Source organism: Vulpes vulpes, chromosome 8, assembly GCF_048418805.1.
Source record: "Vulpes vulpes isolate BD-2025 chromosome 8, VulVul3, whole genome shotgun sequence".
Taxonomy (NCBI): Eukaryota; Metazoa; Chordata; class Mammalia; order Carnivora; family Canidae; genus Vulpes; species Vulpes vulpes.
The window spans coordinates 30600706-30622532 of NC_132787.1; the positions used below are offsets into that span (position 1 = coordinate 30600706).

The following is a 21827-nucleotide window of genomic DNA, read 5'->3' on the forward strand; positions in this document are numbered from 1 at the left end:
AGCAACAGTCTGTCAGCCTTTGAGAGACATGAATAAGGTAGGCTCTAGTGACAATCTTACATGGTAGGATGTTTGTGTAACGATTTTTACATCGGTTCAGTGGAAGATCTGCAGCAAAGTGTGGAATGTCCAGTCCAATCAATTTCAACTCCTGTAAAGGACAGAGAATAGAGTTGAGATTTCTGCACTCGGTGTGGATTATTGTCCATGGTGGCTCATTGTTCACAATTGGATTATTACTCACTCCCTGCCTATAATAAAATTAGCACTCCCTCTTCCACATGATGTTCCAGTTGCTCCTCTTTGGGATGGAGAGTACTTCTCTACTCCACTGTTCTCAATTTGCTTTGGCCAATGAACTTGGGTAGAAATCATTCCTATCAGAAGCTCTAGGTGTGTTTGCTCAGTCTGGTTTCCCCTCTTGTACTCCTGCCATCTGCCATGAAAAGAACAGGCTCAGGGAATTTGCTAGTCTCAGAATGAGGAGATGCTTGGAGCAAATCTGACCCTGACCCACTGCCTGAAGCAGACGTGCACACTGTCCTACAGACACTTGAGGAGGAAAATAAATAAATGTAGCAGATCACTGAGATTTTGAGATTTACACTGTATGATGCTTATATAGCATTATTGCAGGAATAACTGGCTAATATCATATGTAAATACTCTGAATGGCTTAGTGATCATGTAGAGAAGGAAAGAATTATCTGTATCATTCAAGGTATGGAAAATTTGAAAACAAGAGACACATTTCAGATTTTTGGAGGTATATATTAACTGAAATTTATGCAATATGTATAAATATTTCTATTCTATGGGGAAATGTAGGTATTTCTCCTGCAGGCAATAGGCATTAGTAAAAGTAGTAAAAGAAAGAGTGAAGAATGATTAGTGAATAGTCCCCACGTTACAAGAATTAAGATCTATAGGCACTAAATATCTGAAAATAAATTTAACAGTAAGGATGAATCAATAGTGGGTAGGCAAAACCCTCCAGTGAAAATAGGAAAGTCCAAATATCTGTATATACGTATCAGTACCCCTATAAATCCTATTATCAGAATGTGCACTGGTAGGGCAATTTTTATACAAACAGACAACCCTCACACTTCAAAAAGATTATATTATGGGAAAGTGGGGGCTTCTAAGCTTTCATCTCATGTATCTTATAGGAAACAAGCAGTTAGGGTCAGGCCACCTGGACTTCCCAGGAGGCATTGCTCACTCTGTGGTGCTTGTGAATAGCTCTCTGGAATTGGCCAGTGCACAACCAGCGCTGCAGATCTGGTTATGTTCCTGGACAAATGTCAGGGAAATACGAGTAAACAGTGTATATAACCATCTACAAATGGAATTACCTATATAGTATGCACCCCTATGTAAGATTAACTGAGGCAGTAGAGAAACTACTTGCTGTAAATCTTGCTGTAAATCATCCATGGGAAGAATACGTCGTATCTTGGGGAAAAGTTTGGGAGCGTCTTTGAAAGACTTTTCAAAGGGTTTGGAGACATTGGTGATGTTTTGAGAGACTGAACAGGCATATCTCTTTCATGGCCTTTCTGTCTGGGTATTTCAGTGTTCTTTGCAAAGCATATGCTTTAAAGAGACTGAGTTCTTGGGTCTTCACTGCTTCCACATAGAAGTTTCTTGCCAGCACAATGCGCTTACTGGTACTGGGATACAAGGCTGTGGTCAGCAACGGATGGACGGGCCAACCTGAATCATTTAGATTTCTCTCCTTTCATCCTGCAATACTTTGGGCTTTTTGAAATCACAAGATCTCAGGCTCTTGGGGCTCAAGTTGATGCCAACTTTAAAGACAAACTATACTGCCTTTAATCCTCAATTCACAAAGTGAGTTGTTCTGCCTCAGGCAAAATCCTTGCTTACTAAATGCCTTTAACCAGAAGCTTGTCGCTGTCACTTTATAAGTGGTTCTTCCATTTTAAAAGGTTTTCAAAGATTGACTCTGTTGTTCTTAGAAGTAACAAAATTTATTTTTGGCAAACTTCAACCAAATCAGTGTTATTTTTAGGTTAGTTCTTCCTGGCAGCTATAAACTAATTTTAAATGATGCTTCCATTGCTTAAAATATTTTGGAAGTCTACCTCCTTTAGAGGGTGTCTTTAGAGATAGTTTGTCAAAACATCTGGCTGATTTTGGTGTACCACTCATTAACTGTAGGGTCTTGGAAAAGTAGTTCAACTCTTGGTAACATCAGTTTAGTTATCGGTAAGATAAGGCTATCAATATTTCCATCTCCCAGCCACATATCATGCAATACAACAGAATGATTAAACTTAACAAATATTAATACAGCACTATTGAAAATGACTGTGGAATACTCCTGTTAGGATCCTTTGTTTTGCTTTGCCTGGATGCGATCTCCTCCTCTGCCATTTGTCCTAACAGACCAACAACTTTCCCTGCAAATCCCCCGCTTTGGGGACAGACTGATGAGCCACAGGAAGAAGCCTCAGATACAAAACAAAAGTGTGGAAACAGATTGGAATTGAGAGCTGGAGCACATATGGAAGCCGACTAACTGATAGAACTTTAATTGTGTGTTGCCTCCCTGCTGTAAATGCCCTTAGTTGGTAAGAGAGGTTTAATTGGCTGAACACTGTAAATGTAAATTGCCAAAGCTGAACCTCAGCAAATCAGGAACAGAGGGTATACACAAAATGCCTCACAATCTTTTGTAATTTAGTCTGTCACTAAGTGGAAAAATCAAATGCTAAGTTTCCAGTTCAGTAGCTCTGCAGTTACTCTCTTTCCGACCATATGGAAACTCCAGAGGCTTAAATCTTCATAAAGGCAAAGTACGAGGTGATGGCCTGAAACCGACATAAATCATTTTTGCATTTTCCATTGCCAGTTCTGTTTCTGTTAAGATTTATCATTGTGTGTTTTTTCTCTGGGCCATGTAGTTCATCCACAGCGGGTTGAGGCGTGACTCCCCAAAAGATATGTCCACATTCTAACCCCCAGAACCTGTGAACGTGGCCTTACTTAAAAAGCTGCTGCGCAGATATAATTAAGTTATGGATCATCGGATGCGATTATTATGTATTATCTGAGTGGGTCTTGTAACTAGGAACAAATGTCCTTCTAAGAGAGAGGAGAAGGCTGTTTAATGACAGAGAGATTGGAATCAGGCAGCAGTAAAGCCAAAGAGCGCCTGGAGCCTCCAGAAGCTGGAAGAAGCAAAGAAGGGTTTTTCCCCTAGAGCGTTCAAAGGAAACATGGCCCTGATAACACTTTGGTTTTGGACTTCCAGCCTCTAGGATTACGAGAGGAAAAATTTCTGTTGTTTTAAGTCACCAAGACTGTGTGGATTTGTTATGGCAGCCCTAAGAAGCTAATACAGTCACCAAAGCCCGATGGCAGTCTATGTTGGGTTGGCTGGGTTTGAAGCATGCAACATATGCGCTGTGTTAGTCTGTTCAGGCTGGCATTGCAAAATGCCGTAGACCGGATGCCTTAAACAATGGAAATGTGTCTCTCACAGTTCTGGAGGCCGAGTTGTCTAAGATCAAGGGGCTGACGAGGTGGATTTCATTCATTTCATTCTGGGGCTTCTCCTGGCCTGCACGTGACCATCGTCTCGCTGTGTGCTCACATGACCCATTTTTGTCTAACCCTGCTTTCCTTCCCAAGCCTCCATCTCTTCGACATATCAATTTGGAGAGGGCACCTTCAGTCCATTAGCATGCACAGTAATCTGAGAAGGGCACAAACTGTATTCTCACTCTAGTGTCACTCATGTGCTAACTCATCTGAGTCAGGGGAGTTCGATTAGTAGACTACAGAACAAATGAGGAGTCATCAGTGGGGTTGACAGCAGTGGTGCCACCTGTGCCAAGTAGAAGGCTCGGTGGAACTGGGCAAGGTCTGGCTAGTTTTTAGGTGAACACAAAAGGAGACAGGATTTAGAACAAGGTATTTAGTGAGGGCTCATTTCTGAGGGCTGCCATAACAAAGTACCACAAGCTGTGTGGCTTAGAGCAACAGAAGTTCATTGTCCTATAGTTCTGGAGGCTATATGTCTAGAATTGAGGTGTCAGTGGAGACTTCTGACCTCTGTCACTTATAGAGGAATATGAGGGCAACCTTCCTGCCTCTTCCCAGCATCTGATGGTTTGCTGGCAGTCTTGGATATTCCTTTACTTGCAGCTGTTTGACTCCAATCTCTGCCCTCATCACCATATGGCATTCTCCCTGTTTGTCTCTGTGTCTTCACAGAACTGTGTTTCCGCTGCAACCCTAGCCAGACTAAGAGCCCACCACTCCAGTATGACCTTAGCTTAACCAAATGTGCAATGACTGAGTTTCCAAATAAGGTTATATTCTGAGGTCCTGAATGGCGGGAGCTTGAACATGTCTTTTGGGGGACATGATGCCACCCATGACAGATACTCTAAAGGAAGAATGGGGTGCAGCAGTCATGGGCATCTGGGGGTGGTGATGGAGGACTGCAGAAGGATGCCAACCTCAGGAAAGTCTAGCAGTAGGTAGCAGGGCCCTGGGCACTAGGGTGGGATTTAGGGGCACCATTCTAGCCCCTGGACAGATGGCTAGCACTGGCACTTGGAAACGGAGACCAAACCTAGAAGATGAGGAACAAGAGGAAGGAAAACTCAGGTCTGGGAATCAAGCAAGACTCCTGGTGTCAGACTGTTGGAGAGGGTCTGAGGTGCCTTATTTCAAAGACTGCAGGTAGGTCTCCAGCGAACTGGACCGGAACAGCTGCAAATCGGAGTTACTATCTGAAATCAAAGCTCATCTCTCATAAACTACACGGCAAGTGATGCAGTTTGCTTTTCCCTTTGCAACCATATTTCTGAACAAAGATGGTTGAGGCTTTTCACTAGCATCCTGAGCAAACAAATATAAAACATAGAAATTAATGGCAGAATGAGCAATATATGGCATGTCTCGTGGGCTCTTAAATTTCGAGCTCTAAAGTCTGGCTCTTCAAAACCTTTCCATATGAGACATACGAAATGAGGAATTGAATCTAATCCCCAAGTCCCAAACCTCCTTAAGAAAAGATGCACATTTTCATCAGGATAATCAATCTTTCCAGCAGATCCAAAATCAAATGCTGGGTGAATAAGGAATGTATTTAGTGAGTGCAAATTAGCAAGTCATATTGCTTCTTGTATGACTTATAGCTGTATTGGTAATAGATGTAAATCCAGACATTAGTTTCAATTTGCATAATGCTTACAAATGATGTAATTTCTCAGGATGAGTGGGATCTTTCAATGTCAGTATCAAAATGAATACAAATATTAAGCATTCATACAAACAGAACGAATAACTGTTCAGCTACTGAAGTTAGCTAGATCAGCTGATTCAGCCACCTTAATTAATACTCTCTTGGGTTCCTATTAGAGCAGGGGACCTTTTTCTTCCCAGAAGTTTTGATTCATTATCAATTTCATGAAAATTTGAGGACTGCCACGTGAAAGATCTGACATGCGTCCTAAAATTAGGTATGAGTATGAGTCTTTGAAAACAGATGAGGAGCCCTGACATGGAACCACCAAATGGGGGTGGTGGAGGCAGGTTGGGCTGGAGGCTGGCAGTGCCTGAGGGCTGATGGTTGAAAAAGGAAGCGAGTTAGATCACTGGGTCACTGCTTTGGCAAATGTTAGCTCAAAAAATACAGCCTGAGCCTGAGCCTGAGCCTGTGATTTAAGGCAGACTTCTGGAGAATCATTTGAATTTTCTCACTAGAGCAGAGATGCAGTATCTCTGGCACCAAATAAATTACACGTATGATCAACAATGTTCTAAGAACAAAGATATATGAAAAAAAAAAGCTTTGGAATAAATAATGATACTAAACACTCCTTTAAATTATGGTGCGATGGTTAATTCTATGTGTCAACTTGCTTAGGCTATATAGTGCTTGGTCTTTTTTTTTGGATGTGATTAACATTTAAATTAGTAGGCTTTGAGAAAGCAGATTACTCTCTAACTATGGGTGGGCCTCATCCATCAGTTGAAGACCCTAAGAGAAAAGATTGAAGTGCCCTGAGGAGGAGGAAATTTTGCTTCCAGACTGCTTTGGATTGAGCAGCAACTTCAATTCTTCCCTCTGTTCACAGCCTGCCCTGCAGATTTCAAACTTGCTAGCTTCCACAACGGTGTGAGCCAGTTTCTTAAAATAAGTCTGTCTCTTTCTATGTATATGTCTTCTATTATATGATCATATATAGGATATACATAAGAATTATATAAGAATTATAAAGTGTAATTACACAATGTAATGAACTTATGGATGAATTATATTACTATATTATATTGTATTAGTGTTTATATGTATATATGTATATATTTCCTATTGGTCTGATTCTCTGGAGAATTCTAATACACGTGAGTCAGAAAGCTTGGATGTACCCTTGTCCCAGATTTAGTCCAGTATCTTTCAATGGAATACTACTGGCCTGGGTCAATTCTTTATTGTGCAGGACTCCCACTCATAGCAGAATATTCATCATCCTTGTCCCTTTCTCTATGGAATACCATGAGTAGTTTCTTCCCAAGTCATTGTGAGAACCAAATATGCTCCTCACACACCCCCAAACTCACCCTAGGGGACTACTTGGTACTGACCCAGTTGGGAACCATTGATTTAGTTTGGCCTACTCATTTAATGGATCAACAAATTGAGGTGATGAGGAATTATGGCTTTTTTTCAATATTAAGTAATGGCAAAATGGTAGTGAGGACAAAAGGTTTTGGATTCCCACTTTAGTACATTCCTACCTCCTTTATAATTCTTATGGAATAAGCCTGAATGTGTTCATTTATATATTGAATGGATAAAAGCTCCAAGAATATTATAAATTAAACATTTAGCACATAAAATTTATTATTCTACTTTTCACATTTTTGAAGCATCTGAAGCTAGGATCTGATCACTAATTGTTTGGTTCTCCAGTGCCCTTTCTTTTCCCGAGAATAATGCTCTCCTTTGGTTTAGCTAAGTGGTTCTAGTAAGCTTCCTGTTCTGAATAAGAAGGAGAGTCAACAGTTCCCTTTGGAAACTGTGGAAACTATAGGATGTGATACTCAAGGGTTGTGGGTGGTTGTGTTTTCCACTGTGCGAAAAAAGTTGGTTTGCAGAGAAAGAGCCAAGACAGAGAGAGAAGCAGAAGGGGGGGGGGGGGGGGGGAGAGTCTGTGCAAGGTGTGGCTTCTGGTTCCAGTCATTCCCAAGACTGAACTGTTCCCTTTCCTCCCTCTGGTTTAGCTCTGGTTATATGATTCCTTTGATTAGATATCTCAGCATCCTTTGAACAAATTCCCTTTCTTTGATCTAAACTAGTTTGAATGGTGTGTCATTCACAACTAAAATCATCTTTTCTTTTTACCAAAAGATGGCTTATTGAATTTTCTTTATAATGATGTACTTCAGAAGCACAGTAATAATTACACTGAGGTTTGATGGCATAAACTGAGAGGTACTCCTAATCCTCCCAGGGAGGGCATAGATGCTAGCTGTGTCGCCAAGGTAACATGAATCTTGTAGGAATTAAGAGCTGGAGGCTTCAATGAATTTGAAAGTGTATACCCATCATAATTTTCCTCACCATTATCAGAATTATCCAGACATTTATTTTTTTTCCTGAGTTTTGGCATATGTGTTCTTATAGAAAGCCTCCTTTTTTTCCCCTGAAATGCCATCCTTGCCATAGATCTCTAGTTCATACCAAAGTTGAGCTATAGCATTTGGTGTAGCATCTACAACTTCTTGCACACTTGTGTGCAGTGGATAACTGAGCCAGGCTCTCTGTTGAATTTCTGATGGCATGGATGGTAGTTTGGGGGCTTTGTATTTGGTTATGTGTAAAGCTCTTCTCATCCTTAAATTCCCTCTTAGTACATACACACCAGGACTTCCGCTGCTTCTTGCAGACCTAAGGTATGAGGGGCTATCAGCTGATGAGGGGAAAGAAGAAATGAATATGTATAATGAGGGGAGAGCAGCTACATTCAACAACCTGGCATTTCACACAAAACACTTCTAAGAAAACATTTCCAAATTTATCACCTTATCTTTTTCTTTTCCCTGGTTTCCTTAAATCACAGACCACCTGAGCCTTGCTGTAGGACCCTGAAAGATGAGGCCACTCAGACTGTCCTGAGCTGTGAAATATATGGGAAGAACACCTGAGGACCAGTTATAGTCCTCACACTGCTGAGATCCAAGGCTGACTCAGTTCTACCTACTCTGAAACGTGGTCTTGGACTCAAAGAATATGCGTGCTTCAGAGAAAGGGGGTGTTGCCATTTTTTTCCTTCTTGCACATTAATCATGTGTAAGTCTTTTCCCAGTTTCCCCAAGAAAAGTAAAGGAGACCTCACAAAGAAATATGAAGCAGAACACCAGGAGTCCGACAGCTATAAAAGGATCCCCACACCCTTCCCAGCCTGCCCAGGCTCTTCTGTGCCCAGAAGACAAAGGGAGCCCATTTCAACCACCACCTACCCTTACTGTGGCCTAAGTGACATAAGAAACACACTAAAAATTCCCTGAAAGTGAAATTCTCTTTCACACCTAAATCCCTGCCTTGCTTTCCTCTGCATACTCAATTGCACTGATGTTCAGTGATGGTTTCTCCTATAACTGTGTTTGTTCACCCCGCTACCCACATCTGTTCTCCTTTCCTCCCCCGGAGTCACCCTAGCCCTGACCTGCAAAGGGTTGATGTCCTCAGTCTGAACCAGCAGGTGAGACACCCCTAGTGCAATTACCATCATGAACCAGATGACAAGTACAGCCCAGTGAACAGAGAAATGACACCAGTGCCCATCTGCCAAGTCCCATGCCTCATCTACCATAGAAAGTAGGAAATACTTGGTCCACTCACCTCAAATTGAAGAGAAAATTTATAGTCAGAGTCTTTGGCCATGTCCTTGATGTAGGCATCAAAGTCATCCAGTTGAACTGGGCTTTATCAAACACACACAAAAATGTATGTTTTAAAAATCTGGCTGACAGATATTTTGACTGTTTCATGCCACACTTTTTGAACATGAACAATTTTCTTGGAGAAAAAAGAAACTTTACTTCTCCAAGGTTAAGCACTCATCTTGCTTTGGTGTGTTAAAGTTACCAGTCCCTAAGATGTTGGGATTAAAGAGAGAGCCTTATATATTACATTCCTTGACATGGGAGAGATCTCTAGATTTTCAATCAGCTCTTATGCTAGCAATAACATATTACATATATACATGTATGCATATTGTCTCTAGAAAACTGATTTATGGGATAGAACAAAGGATTGGCATCTGAAGAACTGTTTGAGACATGCTTTTACTTTACTTACTCTATGACCGTGGAAAACTTACCTAACTCTTGTGAGATTCAACATTTGCATCTATAAAATACTGTGGTCATACTTACCTTACAAGGTTGACACACAGTATGTTAAAGAAACCTTGAAGTTTATTCTTTTTTAAAAAGATTTTATTTATTTATCCACGAGACACACACACACACACACACACACACACACACACACACACACACACAGAGGCAGAGACGCAGGCAGAGGGAGAAGCAGGCTCCATGCAGGGAGCCCGATGTGGCATTCAATCCCGGGTCTCCAGGATCACACCCTGGGCTGAAGGCAGCACTAAACCGCTAAGCCACCCGGGCTGCCCAAGAATCTGATAAGTTTAAACCGTTTTGCAACTATAGGGCACTGTATTGCTAGCTACACTGTCTTCAGAGCAGAAGCAGAGTCAGTGTGATGAAGCACATATCTAGAGAGCTCCTAGGGCCTCCCTCTTAGAGAGCCATGTTTAGAGGCTTGTGTATCTATAAAAGTATCAAAATGGTTCAAAGGTACAATCAGGTAACACATCTGAGCTTATGTTTCTGTATCTATAGCCAAAGTTCTTATCTCTTCCCTCCTTTTTGTGAATAAGAAGTATATTTTATTTCCTATAGTTTTCTGTAGCTGCCTATCCTTCCCAGAGCCTCCTATACCAACGTGTTCCCTCAGCTTCTGCAGGATGCTGTACCCTGTCATCCAATTCAAGCCCTTCCACCTTGGCAGTATCCACACAGCTGGCCTTTTCCCTAGTCTTGTTGCAAATTACTCAGTTTTATATCCTCTAGATGTGATCTTATGTCTATTAGCAAATACATAGTACTTAATAGTCATTGTTTAAAGTTGTTCATTAGCCAATCTCACTGATTATGGTAAGATTTTGGGACATTTTAAAGGGTATTACACCTCCCAGAGTTATAATTAAACTCTAATGGTTTTACTTAATAGCATTAATGTCTTGTGTCAACACACCACAGTGCATACATGTTTGCATATGTTATGTTGCACGGCTGCTCCCCGAGGTAGACATCGGCAACATTAGCTCCATGCTTCAGGTGAGACAGCCAAAGCTAAGACAGTCAAGTGAATAGTCCGAGATCATGTGGCGACTCAGCAGTAGAACGCTGACTAGCACCCAGGGAGAACGACTTCTGGTTAAAAGCTGTTCCCCCCGGGATGCCTGGGTGGCTCAGTGGTTTAGCGCCTGCCTTTGGCCTAGGGCGTGATCCTGGAGTCCCGGGATCAAGTCCCACATCGGGCTCCCTGCATGCTTCTCCCTCTGCCTGTGTCTCTGCCTCTCTCTCTCTCTGTCTCTCATGAATAAATAAATAAAATCTTCAAGAAAAAAAAAAAGCTGTTCCCCCTTCAAAATTGCTATCCTTCTAAAAGAAAGGCTAAACATGGGGGCTCCTATCCTAGAATGAACCCCCATGAGACCTGCACCTGCACTCTCTGGCTGTTGTCTTTGAGCAGCACATTGATTTAACGATCCCAATTTTCATCCTGTTATCAGGAGAACAGAAGCTCGAATAGGAAGGTAGGCTGAGAAAATATTGGTGTGTTAGAAAAAGCAAAAGGTAAAGGGAGACAGAGGAAGGGCCAGGAAACTGAAGACTGAACATCAGGGAGAGGAGGGGGATGGTGAGGAGGAGCAAAAGCAAACTGGGAGGGAACAGAGGTCAAGAGGACCAAGGTTCAGGTGGAAGAGTGAAAAGAGAAGGTGGAGCAAAAGAGGGGTGAAATGAAGATGGGTACAGATAGGAAAGAGGAGCCATGGAGATATGGTGCAGGGGGTGGGGGGCAGGAGGGTGGCTTCGGGAAGGAAAGAGAAAGGGTAAAGAGAAAGAAGCAAATGGAAATGTATGGGGGGAGCCCCTCAAGAACTGGCTCTTAGAGAAAGAGGGAGGATCAGAAAGAATATGAGAAGAAGGAAGGAGGAAGTTGGTTTGATGTGACGTGACATGACGCTGTGGCTTGGGCACAGGCTCTCCCATTCTTATGCTCTACCCAGACGTCTGTCCATGTCCTGCTTCTCCTGCTCCTTCTCTTTGCCAGGCCTGGAGAGGAGGAAGTCCAAGAGAAGTCTCCCCTCTTGGGCTACAGAGCTGGTTGTCTACATGCTCCAGTCTATGCCTCTCTGCCTCACCCAACAATGCAACCACGATTTGGGGGCCACAAAATCTTTCTGTTGCTGTCAGATCATTCTTCCCGGGTGACAGGACCTCTCTTCTGGTTTAGTTGCCTTTATCTCTCCCCCGTCAGATGATGCATGTCAATGGAACACAGACTGATTTGAAATATATTTAGGAAAAAAAAATTGCTATCTGTATGTGCCGAAAAAAATATCTGTATGCCCATCAAGGCTAAATAGAAATATTCTGGGGACTCCTGGGTGGCTCAAGGGTTGAGCGTCTGCCTTTGGCTCAGGGCGTGATCCCAGCCTGGGGATCGGGTCCTGCATCGGGCTCCTCGTGGGGAGCTTCCCCTCTGCCTGTGTCTCTGCCTCTGTCTCTGTGTCTCTGATAAATAAATAAATAACAAATCTTACAAAAAAAAAGAGAAATATTCTGCATCAACATTTTTGGGGCATTAGGCCCTCCGTTAGCACGAATGCCACAGATTTGGCCGGAACTCTTATTCGCCTCCTATTAATTCACCAACATTTTATCCTTGGCAAGTATCAAGGATGAACTCTATGTATGGAAATGCTCTACTCTTTATATGCCTGGAGGTGACAGTCTAATTAGGCTTTTGAAATCAACTGATGGGTAATTTTCGCCCATCAGAATCTTAATTCTTATGACTTCGCAGTTCGGTAGATAAGCGAAACTATAGGCTAGCTACAGTAATTATTCTTTTCTATTTATTATAGAGATTTCCTGAGACAGCACTTCTCAAAGTACTTATTATAATATCAAATAGAGTAAAAGTCTTTCCCTGCACCAAGCACAGCATTTCAAAGTATAAAATGGCAAAGGTTTTTGTACAACTTTGATGTAGCTATTAGATATTTTTGTAGATTTAGAACGACAGACCTCTTTCTATAAGACTTTTTATAATTCCTAACAATGCCTTCTTTCTCAGTTTTCATATGATGGCAATTTTCCTTACTCCTGACTTGTTCTCTGTGATACACTTTCTGAGTGGTCACTGCCGTCCATATGTGTATACATGCCAACACATAATAGTCTAGCTATTGTAATATACATTTGCTTCTTTTTAAAAAAAGTTTTATTTATTTAAGTAATCTTTACACCCAAAATGGGACTTGAACTCATGACCCTGGCATCAAGAGTCACATGCTCCTTTGACAGAGCCAGCCAGGCACCCCTACATTTGCCTCTTTCTTAAGCATCCCTTCTATTTGAAGACAGGCATTTTATTTAAAAAAAATTTTTTTTAAAGATTTTATATATTTATTCATGAGAAACACAGAAGATAGGCATTTTAATTTGCAAAGTTAAGATCTTATGAAGAACTTCTTAAAATCAAATATTTTAAAAATAAATAATAAAAACTTGCTGTGTTATATACTTCAAAGTTTCTAAGATTAATCTTAAATTTTTCACCACAAAATGAAACAATAATTAATGTGACATGGTCAGGGTGTTGGCTAAATGCTATGGTGGGAATCATACTGTATTAACATCAGTGTATCGAATCAACACATTGCACACTTTAGATTTAAACAATGTAGTATGTCAGTTATATCTCAATAATAATAAAAAACTTACTTAGTCAGTTTCCTCTTCTTTAAACCATTTTTACTCCTGAGAATTAAAAAAAAAAAAGAAAGGTTTATCTGGGCAAAAGAATTGATTGACATCATGACTAAACTTGGAGAACTTCAAATCATTACATCAGGTACCTCAATTTTATTTAATTTTCATTAAACATATCTCCGATGTGTTTACTTTTCCTTAAATGAGAAGATAATGATTTCAGATTCACTTTTTAAAAACTCTATTAGATTACAGGAACATACTTACACTTTATGTCTCAGATTTGCCAAATGCTGAATTCTAGAAATATAATCTCTTACAACTAGTGGTTAGATTGCTGAAGTGTTTTATAAATATCTAGAAGCATCTATTGCCTGAAAACTCTAGGATCTAAATGCAAGAAGGAAAGAATTGGGGAATAAAAGAGAGAACTAATGCCCGGGAGGGTGGGCATGTTGGTTGTCAAAGACTAAAAGAAACTTTTGGCCATTTTTCCTAGGAATGTAAGTTTGTCCTATCAGCATTGGCATGTATCATTTTTCCTTTTTTTTTTTTTTTTTTTTTACAGATCTATTTATTTATTTTGAGAGAGAGCGAGTGCACAATTAGGAGGGACGAAGGGAGAAGAAGAGAAAAATCTCAAGCAGACTCTGTGCTGAGCAGAGGCTGATGTGGGGTTCAATCTCATGATCCTGAGATCACCACCTGAGCCAAAACCAAGAGTTGGATGCTTAACTATGCCACCCAGAAGTCCAGGCAGGTATCTTATAGAATTCTACTACGGCATTTTTCTTATTCAATTTTGACCTATTTTAAGTTATCTGAAGAACTGTACCTATTACTTATTAGCTCTATATTCATCACTACTCTGTAAGTCAGACACATGTAATGCTAATGTATGCTTCAATTAATTACATTGTTAGGGGATATTTAGGGTAATTGTTTTCAACCAACAAGTAAGGTAACTGACCTAAGTTAGTGAATGAGAATATGGTATCTGCTGAAACACTTCATTACTGTATTTTTATTGTCTTATATAAATGATAAATATTGATATTATTATGTGACAATTATTATTAAGTTTTCCAAGGTCTTTAAATATTGGATGGAAGCACTCAAACTTTCAGAAAATAAACAATCTGTAGTAAATAACCAGTGTGATCTGAGTGTGCTCATGTGCCAGAGCATTTATTTATATTGAAAATCGTGGGGGAGCCTGGGTGGCTCTGTCGGTTAATGTGCCCGATTCTTGATTCTTGATTTCAGCTCAGGTCATGATCTGAGTCGTAGGATCAACGCCAGAACTGGGCTTCAAGCTCAGTGCAGTCTGCTTGAGAGTCTCTCTCTCTCTCTCTGCCCCTTCCTCTGCTCATGCTCACTCTCTCTCTCTAAATAAATAAATACAATCATTTAAAAAATAAAAAAAAAACTATGAATGTTCAGGTACCTTCATTTCTAGAAAGGCTTTAGCAGAATGAAGCACTGCTTCCTCTGTGCTCTCGTAACACTTTATTCATGGAGTATTTCTCCCAGTGCCTGTTGGTTGCATATGTGCTCGTGCTAGTCAGTCCTTCGCTGCCCACCCCCACCCCAACCCAGAGCTGAGTGCAGTTAATAGGACACACAGTAGTGCTCAACAAATTTTTATTTAATCAGGTTGAAACAAAGCATCTTTGCCATGTTCCCCCAGTTTTAGTTAATGAGGAGTTTGGTACTAGATTCGGAAACTGGAACTGATGGATGGGCAGGAAATAATGAGGGCAGAGAATACAGGGAAATATCCTTTCAGGCAAGTGGTGTTTCTGGTTTTCACTTCCTGGTTTTAGGTAGTTTTTATCTCTCCCCACTTCTGAGTGACAACAAAGCATTTAATAGCTCCCACCTTATTTTTTTCTCCGTCATCCTCTGTCATCCATATTTGGGGTTGAGAAGGAATAGACATTCCAGTTTTTACTTTGCCTCACTCTCATCCTCTCAAAACACCACTGTAATGTTGGAAAGAGCTGTATCATCTAGGCATTTAGGAACCTTAAAGAACACCTTTTAAATTTTTACTCAGCTCTTATGGGAGTAAGGTAGTTAACTTTAGAAATGCCACATTCACTTTGTATAGTGGGAGCTAATGACTTCGGTGCTTTATGACAGAGGAATGTTAGCTGAGAGAACTAACAGTTTGGTGAAATCAGGAGGCTGCCAACATATTTTGTGATTGGGAGTGGGGAAAAAAAAAACCAAAACAAACCTTTCCTATCCAAATACACTCTAAGGGAAACTGGAAAGAAACAAATGTATGTGGGAGAGTGACACTGAATAAATTCAGCACTGAAATATTTAACTGCTACTATTCAACAGCTGTGTAGAAACCTGATTCCTGGAAGACAGGCACTTATTTTTCTTTCAGTCTCATTCACTGATTGAATGAACTTTCCATAGAATGTAAAATTCTACCACATGTTTTGAATGACTTATGGCCATGAGTGTATGTTTAAGTGCATGTCTTCATGACGTGGGTACTGCCTTTATGTTCTGCTTAGATTCTGCAGAATTTCCAAAGGTTCCATAGGGTTCTCATACCCTCAGGGGGTGGGACAAGGACAGGACTGAATTATGAGACTGCACAGCAACTGCATAGGGAAGCTGCTGGAGCTTCCCTACATTTTCAATTACTGTGCAAATTCTAGGACTAAAATCAGGGGGGCAATTCGCTTTTCATATGTAAGTTAAAGTTTTGCCAGCCATTTTAACTTCAGAGCATTACAAAAGAGCTAGTATGTATGCACGTTACAGAGAACACTTGAGGTGAGGTTTAGGGTGTCATCTTGTCATCACAAAAGATTTTTTGAATAAATGATAACACATGTCAGACATACAGTTAATGCACATGTATACACAATCTTGTGGGTCTTTACATTTTCTTTTTCACTTGTATTAGCTAGGTCAGGTTCAAAATCCTAACGACTTCAAGAAGTTAAGAGGTGTAAGTTCTTTATGGTTATGACATCTTGGAAAGCTGGCCAGACTGGAATTCATTGCAAAGAGGAATATGAAAAGAGGTAATGGCAGAGGTGTGGTAATATGCACATGGGATTTACAATGACTAAAACCAACCAAACAAACTCCCAGAAACACAAACTCCAAATACCTTAAATGTCTCCAATTTCATAAGCACTACTTACTCTTTCATGAGCTAATCAGAAATCATCCCCAAAGCTTAAAAAGGCGTTTAGAGTTATGTCATTTTCGGAATAAAATATGCAATAACCAGGAGGAAAGATGAGCAGTTTGAACTAAATGTGGCTTCATGCTTAAAAATGACAACTGTTGAGGATTTAGAGCTAGTATATAAATACTTGAAGAGAGCATGAGGTGACTATGGCGTTAATAAAAAGAGAGAAACGATGAATCAGGTTGAGCTAGTCAGAATGAAATGCTTTTCTCTGAATAGGAAACATGATTTGAGATGACTGCAGCCAGAAATCCTGGCAAAGTACCATCTTGAGACTAAGGCACTTGGGCACTGGTGCTCTGTTTTGGTTTTGCTACCACCTGGGAAGAGATTTGAGCAACACTATGAGAGAGAAAGAGTCTCTTGATTGCCACACAAACCACTCTTCAAGCGGATTTGACAATTAACAGGAACATATAGTCCCATGAAGTTGGCAGTTTAGAGAAGAACCAGGCCATGCATGAGGAAAAAGGTAGGACAGGTGGCTCTGTTATTTCTAGTGGTTCCTAACAGATTAGGTGATATAGGAAGACAAACACAACTGGAGGAGGATTAAAAATGGCTATCTAGCAAATGAAAGTAGGTGGAAACATGCACAAGTTACTAGATGAAGAGAAAAGCAGTGAACAGTAGGGAATCCTGGTGGCTTTGTAAGTACCAGGCTAGCTGATCATATATTTTACTTCTTTTATATCTGACATAGCACAAGCTGAAGGCTGAAAACAGAGTTTATGTTCAGTCTATTTTCATTGGTTTGATAAGCATATGGTTTACTGAAAGTGATAGCCTGGCGCTCTGTTTTGCCTTCTCTTCTTACCTGGAGATAACCATTTATAGTCTCAAGACCATTCTTCTAAAGATGACTGAAGGGTTTTGTTTTTTTTTTAAAAAAAAAAAAAACAAACAACAACCAACCAACCAAACAAACACACTACTGAAGGTTTTTTTTTCTCCCTAACTTGGGTCTCATGCTATTTGATCAGTACTATAGCAGACCTTGAAAAGGTTATTGGAATTTGAAGATGTGTTCATCAGGAGGACCTATTAAGAAAGACATGCAAAAAAGCACAGGCCTGATAGAAGCTTAAAAACAAAACTGTGGGAAAGTCAGAATTAAGTAGCAAAATTAATATGATTCCAAATGCATCTTTCTTTTGTTTGAAATCTGTGGTGAGTACTTGAAGGGTATTGGCTACAAGTATTTTGATGATAGGTAGACTACTTCAGAATGATTAGTAGATGTTGAATGAAAAGTGATGCATATTTTGAAGATCAAGACAGAATTTATATGCACTACTCACTCCTGAGTACTGTCTGATGTCAAATGCTTTAAATATTGTGTTGACTATGATGAAGCCTTATACCCAAAAATGTTACTAAAACCAACTTCGAATAACAGCAAACGGGTCCTCATCATCCAGGACCCATTTCTGACTTCATTATTTAACACATCCCATATTGCAACAGTTTTCCTCTAGTATCTCTCTAAAAAAAAAAAAAAAAAAAAAAAAGCCCCACAAATTCTGGTATTAACAAACTCTACTGTGAGAAAGTCCTTTTTTGTAATTTTAAATCCTAACTTTGCCAGATATTTATTCTGTCCTTGGAGGAGCTAAAGAACATTTGATCAACTCTCTTTTGAATAAATAACTACAGATTGCATCTCATCTTTCACTCTTCCCCCATTTTCCCCACCCATGAGTCATTTTTCCAATTCATGAACTATTTTTATTGATTTTTTTTTCTGAGTCCTTCTAAAGTTGTCCATATATCTGGATCCGTCTGTACATAATTTAGTACCTAAACACTGTGGATACTCGGGACAATGATTTTTGTTTTTGGTTAGGAAACCACTGCCTTTTTTCCTGCACCTCAGGAAAGGAAACAGTCCTCCTAGATTTGTCAGTCTCAGATTTCAAGATTATTGTTATTAGCTTTTAAACAGACTGAAAAGGATACTTTTTGAGATTTGATAATTAAAATGATTTAAAAGTTAAGAAAATAAGAATTTAAAGGAAGCTGCTTTTTGCAGAAGATAATAGGTTTCAGAGATACCTGGGGTCAGAATTCGGATTTTCTATATAGTAGTATGTTGTTAAGATAGTCTTATTAAACCTCTATTTCTATGTCTCTAAGATGGGGCTGATGATACTTCCTGTAGAGTTGTGGGGACAATTAAGTAAGATAATTATACAAAGAGGCTTGCAAATAGTCAGTTGTTCAATATTCATTGAATTAGCATTACTATGAAAACACTAAGACCCCAAACACAGAGTACAGTATTATGGGCTTCTCTACCTTAATGCATTTCTTCCTTTTTGGAAACGTGGAGCTCTCTAATGGATGGAGATGATAAGGAAAATAGGAAGCATCATTTACAAAGATGAGAAGCCAATGCATTGACTGAATGAAGAAACAAATGACTAGTAATAAGTGCAAGAAAAGCTTGCCAAGAACAACCCAAGAAGAAAATTTTAATTGGAAAAACATTATAGTTAGTTAGCATCTTGGTACCATTAACTACTGTAATCCATTTCAATACATGATAAATAATTTTAGATGTTGCCCAAACATATCAAATAATTAAAAAGAATTTTTCCTTTTGGTTTTACTTCTGGAGAGCTAACTTTATAGACTTTGTGTTAGGTAAAGAGTAAAAAAAAAAATCACTTACCAAGGATTAATATAAAATGCCAAAAGATAATCAGTCCAAAGACATGAGGGTAGCAGGGTTAAGAAAGCAAATATACTCCTACGCCTGTGAGCATTAATAGATATAACAGATGTAAAGATGAAAAAGTGGCAAGAGTTAGTAACATAAACTGTGAACAGATATCAGTAAATTACCTACTGGGATCAATTAAAATGACAAGCATCTTAATTACAACTAAATATTATTCCATTCTGTGAAATTGAAACGTGAGGGTTTAAGTGCTATCATATTGCCAACACCAGTTTTCTTCACACGCATCCGTATTGTAATCAGATATATTTCTTTCAACTTATTTTGTGTCAATTAGTCTGCTATTAGGTGATTACATTTTACATTCAGTTAAACGAGGCTCTTAAATGCCTCATTAGTTATCTCCAGTCTTATTCTTGGATATTATTACCCTTTCCATGCTTAAACTATTTTAAGGAACCAGTATAACATCATTTGATCGCTAACAGCAGCTTGTGTGAGGAAATATCAACCAACGGTCAATTTGCGCCTATACGGATTCTGGTAAAGACCTCAAGCTTCTGGGACACATTCTTATAAAATTTCACTCTTAGGTGTCACATCCTATATTATTTTTAGTTTTAATTAATACATCATTGCAGAAAAATAACCCTAAAAACAGAGCTATGGTAAGATGCTCAGGTATCATTTGTTCAAGACAAGTAGCTCATGAAACTGCCTGGTCCATAATCTGACTAATACTGAGATGAGTGGGAACAAACTTATTTTGTTGTTCTTTACTTCTAGTTCAGTCTGTTGATTTAAAAAGCATGGTTTGGGGATCCCTGGGTGGCGCAGCGGTTTAGTGCCTGCCTTTGGCCCAGGGCGCGATCCTGGAGACCCGGGATCGAATCCCACATCGGGCTCCTGGTGCATGGAGCCTGCTTCTCCCTCTGCCTATGTCTCTGCCTCTCTCTCTCTCTCTCTCTCTCTGTGTGTGTGTGTGACTATCATTAAAAAAAAAAAAAAAAGTATGGTTTGAGTATCCAATTCAGGTATTCATACCACATGTCACATAGAAGATTCGTTAATGTAGATTTTAAAATGTCCTGTGGCTGCACCTATGGCTATTCTGATAGTTGGGGGGAGAGGGGGAGGAATGCTATTACCTTGTCACTTTAGATACTATAAATTCCCATGAGATATCTGCTCTGTCATCCAGAAAATGCTGGGGCTGGCAAAACTGCCTTTGCCAAGAACAGGAGCAGAATTTTCTAGATTTTCTAGAAAGGTCCTGAAGTGAATTTTCTTTTGCTTTAGCTCTCCTATAGCTGGTCTCCCATATTCTATCAATTGTGACTGTGTAGTTAGTCAATGCATAGCCATCCTGAGTCCCAAGTATTGGATCAGTTCCTTGATGGGCTGTTTTCCCCTGCTTTGTGACTGGGCCTTTTGAAAAGGTGAGCCAGACAAGACACAAGGATCAGTGAATCAGTCTCTTCATCTTGGCAAGGGTATTAATATATTTGAACACACCTAGAAATGTGTACTAACTTTTTACCATTGAGGGTTTATGGGTTCTCTTTCTTCACAGTTGAATTAGTTATAGTTTAATAGCAAAATCCCATTCAGGCTAAAATTAAAAAAATAGTACAATATATTGTCTTGTTAAAAAGAATCCTAGGTCAACTAGACTTTCCACTGCTAGATGCCCACTTAAGCAGAATTTATATTCCATTTAAAGCCCTCCCTCCCTCATTGATTACATAAAGTTTCTAGTCTCACATATCTATTTCTTTAAGATCACCATTTGGGGGAATTAGGAAAACAAGGGGAAAAAAGAGATCACTTACTTGCCAAAGATTAACATGAAATGTATACGTTTAAGTAAATGTGCTTTGCATGGTGGCTTGCAAAAGAAACCAACCGGACCATGTAAGCAGTGCTGGCTTTATATTAAACGGTTATTTCATTAGCCGTTTTGTTGGGTATCCATTGCAGTGGATAGGACTGGTAATTCTCATGTATCATTGTTAAGGTATAATGTCAAGCAATTTAATCTCCTGACAATGCTTTCTTAATCCTCCAAATACTTCCTCCCTCTAGGTCCTTAATACTCAAGCATAGGGGAAAAATAGGCGGGTTTTCCCTATGGGACTTTACTGGCTTTGATACTTATTTACCTGTAAGTGTTAGAGCTGAGAGCCTGGGGCTGTATATGTCTATGTGATTTTGAACAGAAACAATGACTCGTATTCTCAGCAGACTAAGAGATTTCTCTACTTCATAACTATCGTAAACCTATATATACTAATACATTCAGGGAAGAAAATCTAACCCTTGAAAGTCTGCTATCACCGAAATTGTGAAAGGAGAATCAGACAAAACCGTTTATCCTCAAAAGATAGTAAAATAAAGTTAGGAGCACACACAGAATAGTTAACCTATCTAGAGGCTTGTTCCAAGGTAATGCTCACCAATTGTATGGAAGTTTTCCATCCCTCTCCAAAGATGCAAAATTGACAAAAGTTCCTGCTCCGCATTCCCTGTTTGAAAGGAACCACAAAATCAAGGTTACTGCTTGACAGAGCACTCTTTGACCTTGACATAAAAGAAAGCTTTTACTGGCTTATCATCATAGCATTAAAATTTTTTTCAGAAGCTAATATAAGTTCCATGTGTTGTTCTTTCATGTTCAATGCAAAATAGAAAGATAAAAATTTTTTCATAAGGTTGCACATGCCCTAATCAAGTTAGTTGAGGCCAAGAGGATTTGGTTTACAATCTTTTCCAAAGGGCACTCATGATCCTAACACAAATCTTTGAACTACTTGGGATGTAATATTTTTTACAAAGCCT

General features: G+C 39.5%; 1 protein-coding gene across 4 annotated transcripts in view; it reads right to left on the minus strand.

Moving 5' to 3' along the window:
• PTPRO (protein tyrosine phosphatase receptor type O) overlaps nucleotides 1–21827 on the minus strand; it is a 238821-nt gene that overhangs the window by 18226 nt on the left and 198768 nt on the right. For 2 of the 4 annotated variants that reach the window (XM_025995172.2, XM_072765951.1), the window contains 5 exons: nucleotides 21446–21514; nucleotides 18981–19064; nucleotides 13093–13128; nucleotides 8891–8972; nucleotides 61–151 (listed from right to left, as the gene is read on the minus strand). In XM_025995172.2, coding sequence (XP_025850957.1) covers nucleotides 61–151; nucleotides 8891–8972; nucleotides 13093–13128; nucleotides 18981–19064; nucleotides 21446–21514 — 362 coding nt within the window. The remainder of the gene's footprint in view (nucleotides 1–60; nucleotides 152–8890; nucleotides 8973–13092; nucleotides 13129–18980; nucleotides 19065–21445; nucleotides 21515–21827) is intronic. The other 2 variants (XM_025995173.2, XM_072765952.1) reach the window with 1 other exon arrangement.